This window comes from Macadamia integrifolia, chromosome 8 (genome assembly GCF_013358625.1).
Source record: "Macadamia integrifolia cultivar HAES 741 chromosome 8, SCU_Mint_v3, whole genome shotgun sequence".
Classification (NCBI taxonomy): domain Eukaryota; kingdom Viridiplantae; phylum Streptophyta; class Magnoliopsida; order Proteales; family Proteaceae; genus Macadamia; species Macadamia integrifolia.
Genome location: NC_056564.1, coordinates 23,360,171 through 23,364,804, shown reverse-complemented (window position 1 = coordinate 23,364,804; position 4,634 = coordinate 23,360,171). Strand labels below are relative to the sequence as shown.

At 44.5% G+C, this 4,634-nt stretch overlaps 1 protein-coding gene across 1 annotated transcript; it reads left to right on the top strand.

Annotated features, from left to right (window-relative positions):
- Positions 1 to 263: 263 nt before the first annotated feature.
- LOC122086197 (serine/threonine-protein kinase UCNL-like) lies at positions 264 to 1,866 on the top strand. Its single transcript, XM_042654927.1, has one exon. The coding sequence runs from the start codon at positions 281 to 283 to the stop codon at positions 1,697 to 1,699; it is 1,419 nt and encodes a 472-aa protein (XP_042510861.1). The 5' UTR covers positions 264 to 280; the 3' UTR covers positions 1,700 to 1,866.
- The last annotated feature ends 2,768 nt before the right edge of the window (positions 1,867 to 4,634 follow it).

The window sequence follows — 4,634 nt, the reverse complement described above, 5'->3', positions numbered from 1 at the left end:
TTCAAGTACTCCATTTTTGTCTCTTTCATCTCAATTGTCACTGTCTCTAATATCATCTCTTACTACCTCACACGTGTGTATCATTCTTCTGTTAATGTTACCGTACTATTTATTATACAATAGTTAATTCATCTGAACCGTCCAAATCACTTTACTTTCAACAAACAATCTTGACCGTCAGATATTAGTAGTGGGCTCCACTTAGAACATATATAGTATTGATATGTTGGCTAACGACGAAACAGATCGAAACTTCCCCATTAAAAATGCGAAACTTAAAATGTACAAAAAAGGCGAAGAGATTATTTTAAACAAAAAACGAAATCAACCCCTGAGCTCCGAATCCCCTCAAAAGCAAACCATCCTTTCCTCTCTCTTTCTCAACTCTCTCTACGTTCTTCTTCTCTCCAGCTCTCCCCACTCTCGTTCTCTCTTCTTCTTTCTCTGTCTCCCTCTCTGTCTGCGTGTGATGATGGAGAAGACGTCGCCGGAGCTGGAACTTGACAATCTGAGGGCGATCAGGGTTCTTGGGAGTGGAGCCATGGGTACTGTGTTCTTGGTTCACGATCAAACCACGGACCCATCTGCCTCTTCTCCATTTGCCTTGAAAGTGGTGGAGAAATCAACCCTTTACGGCAAATTCGACGGTGATCGAAGAGCTAGATGGGAGGTTTCTGTTCTATCTCGCCTGAACCACCCTTTCCTTTCAACCCTTCTGGGTTCCCTTGAGACTGATGAGTACATGGCTTGGGCGGTTCCGTACTGTCCCGGCGGCGATCTGAACGTCCTCCGTTACCATCAAACCGACCGTGTCTTCTCCTCCACCGCCATCCGCTTCTACGTTGCTGAAATCGTATGTGCATTAGAGTATCTACACCGTATGAACATCGTATACCGCGATTTGAAGCCGGAGAACGTCCTCATTCAACAATCCGGCCATATCACCCTCACCGACTTCGACCTCACTCGAACACTCAAACCCAAACCAACCAGAGCCGCCGGCTGGGTCCCTGAACCGGAAGTGCTCGAGCTTGCATCAGCGAAGGATAAACCGAAGCATCGCCGGAACTTAACCCGGCTCATCTCGGTCGTTTCCGAGAAAGGCGGGTTAACGAAGGTGAAGTCCGCGCGTGTCTCTCCGGTGAGTCGAAGGAAACCCAGTTTCTCCGACGGGGAACGATCCAACTCGTTTGTGGGTACGGAAGAGTACGTATCACCCGAGGTAGTACGGGGAGAAGGACACGAGTTCGCCGTCGATTGGTGGGCTTTGGGAATCTTAACGTACGAGATGATGTACGGTTCGACGCCGTTTCGGGGGAAGAATCGGAAGGAAACGTTTCGGAACGTTCTGATCAAGCCAGTAGAGTTCGTTGGTCAACGGACGATCCTGATGGATTTGATCGAACGGTTGTTAGAGAAGGACCCCACAAAAAGGCTCGGGTATACTTACGGAGCGGTGGAGATTAAAAGCCATCCTTTCTTTAATGGTTTGAGATGGGATTTGCTGTCGGAGGTGTTACGGCCGCCGTTTCTGGCGTTAAAAGACGAAGAAGAGATTTTCACGGAGCAAATTAAGGTGGGTGGGACAGATATTAGAGAGCACTTCCGGAATCTTAGGGCTCCGCCGTCAGTTCCTCCGTCACCGTTACCGTCGCCGTCATCTGATTACCGGGTAAACGTTTCGTTGACGAAGTTTTGACTACTTGAGTCATTTCTCAGAGGTGTAATTACTTTATAGCCCTTGTACATAGAGAGAAAAGACAAAACTATATACCTGAAAATGACGTTAAAAGAAGAGAGGAAGCTTTAAGCTTTGTATTGTTTAAAGTTGATTTTGATTAAAGCTATTGTGCTTTAGAGAGATAATTATCCGGTACTCTGATTCTACTGTAGTTACGTAGTCCACGAACTTTTCAACGGTGTAGATATCACTAACTTGTTGGGGGTCTTGGGGAAATGCATGTATGCCTTGCCTTTTACGGTAAATCATTGGACAATCGAGGTTGAGTGATGAATAGTTATTCGATCTATTTGTGACATTCAAGAATAAGGCAAGTATAAGATTTATTTGGGAAATCGGTGAGATATCCCCACCAATAATACAACAAGTATAAGAGGGCTTAGAAGATCGATGATGATATGTATACTTTAATTAGAAGATTGATGAAGATATACGAACTTTAATCTATCGTCTAGAAGAGATTGTTGAGCTAATTAATAACTTCTAATCTCCTTAATATGCCACAAGGCGTTTTAAAACCTGAAATTCAATACTATGCCAAATTAATGGGCCGACGCGTTACACAATGTAAGTAATGCTGAATTTTCCATGAATCTAAGATGGGAATACGTTGTTATGATCTCAAAATGAAATCATGAAAAGGGGTAGATGATGTATTATGATTACATATACATTCAACAGTTATGATTTCACACGGTGGGTATGGTGGCTATGATATCAGTTTCCAAAGAAAAGGCGGGAAAAAATGGGAGTTACCTCAAAAGGATGAAAAGAGGGTAGAAGGGAAGGGAGCGTTAACCAAATGCTATGATTCAGTGTCTCGCCCCTTCCCAGATTCCCTTGAATCTAGGGTTGTGTAACCCTAACTGTCAGTTTCGGGTCAAGCGCAGATTTGACGGGTAACGAGGGGAATTATACCCATCAGATCTGGTCAGGTGTTGTTGTGCCTTTCAATGTTGGATTGGAATCCAGAGGAAAATCCTCATGCAAATAGTATACACTCAAATCCGCCCATGGTTTAAGAGCCCGGATCAGCTCCCTAGAAGTGTTAAATTGTGCCCTTAGTTTTTTTTTTTTTTTTTTTTAATTAAAACTTTAAATGGGTAGTTTTTAAATATAAATTTTAGTTGGATAATTTTGTAAAATAAAATTTAAAAATGGATAATTATGTAATTTTTTCTAAATTATAGGTGAAGACTTCGCATGTGGGGCCTGATTGGTTTTTGGGTCACGAGAAGTGAATATTATGGCCAATCAGACTGATTGACAGTTAAGAGCTCCTTTGAAAGTTTAGATGATCTCAGATTTTCGTATGTGTCAATACATGTCGAATGTGGATTCAATGCATAGCGTATCGGTTGTAGTCTCTACTTGTAGAGTAGGTGCCAAGAGTGTGGAAGGTCTAAAGATCGACTCCTGTTACATGTGGTAAAGTTCACTTGGACAATTTCTTATAATGTCATTAAAAAAAAAAAGGGTTATTTACAATGCCACCCCCTGAAGAATACCAATATTAGAAGGACACCCCCTCTCTTTCACCAAATTGGACTTGGACCCCTTACCGTCAGTCTATGTTAAGTGATGTTGTGAAATGACAATTTTGCCCTTATGAGTAAAACACCAGTATTATACTATTCCAAAAATACCCTTTAATCACCCTTGTCACTTATCACACTCTCTCCCTCGTTCCTTTTCCGTACCTCAACCTGTGAGTCCGGCGAGATCCGAACTACCCGAGTTGCTGTCGCTGGTAAGTTGTGCTCATTCCGTCGACGGCGAGTAGTGCTGCCTCTGATGGTGCCCGTGCAAGTCTCCATCTCCGGTATTTGGATCAAAATAAAGGATTTCACCGGACTCAGTTTCATCTTCTTCCCCTCCCATTCCTATTCATGGCCATGACTATTTCAGAACCTTTACCTCTCTGCGACCTCTTTGATTCAGGTCCAATGAGCCCGGATCTGTCGGTGGCGAACATGGAGGTAGAGGCCGTGCAGGCAGAGGCGGCAGCGGCGGCGACGGCGGCGACGGCGGCGACGGTGGAGAAGGAGGAGGTGAGGGAGAAGGTTTGGCGCCCAGCATCGGTGACAACGGAGAACAACACTAACTCACGGTGGTGACAGCAGCGGCATCAGTGAGGAACTCTCCCTCTACACCGAAGGTTCGACGGCTGAGTTTTCCAGACCACCGCCACTAACACCACTCCTCCACCACGCTGACACCCCTCCCCTTCTCTACTTCTCAAGTTCCCTAATATGAAACCTTTGCAACCCGAATCAAAACCACTTTCACACAATATCCTTTTCTTATCAACTTACAGAATGTAATCATATCGGTGGTGGACCTCATTTCAAAGAGCCAAAACTTGATGAATTAGTTTCAGATTTTAGCTTCACTGGTGATAACAAAAAATAGGAGCTTGGAGAAGGTGCTGGTTATTCTGTGCCGCTAGTAGAATAATTTTTTTGCCCACCAAGCCAATGCTCTTTCTTTCAGAGTCTATTGAAAGGTTCTCTCTTGATTCTGGTTTTCCTACCCATGTTGATCGCCGCTGTCGCCGACACTGCTACCCCCACCGCCATGATCGCTGGTGCTTGAGAAGTATAGAAGGGGAAGGGTTTCAGCGTGGTGGAGGAGTTGTGTCAACAGTGGTGGTCTGGAAAACTCAGCCGTCAAACCTCCTGTGTAGAATCAAGAACCATAGAGAGAGAGAGAGTTCTGTCACGAATGTCGCTGTCGTCACCACCGTGAATTTGTGCTGATCGCCGCTATCACCAACGCTGCTGCCCCCACCGCTGTGATCGCTGGTGCTTGATTTGAGAGAACGATATAGGAACTATTGATTTGAGGATGAGACTCATTACATGGGCATTTTAGGGACTTCACATTTAGGAAG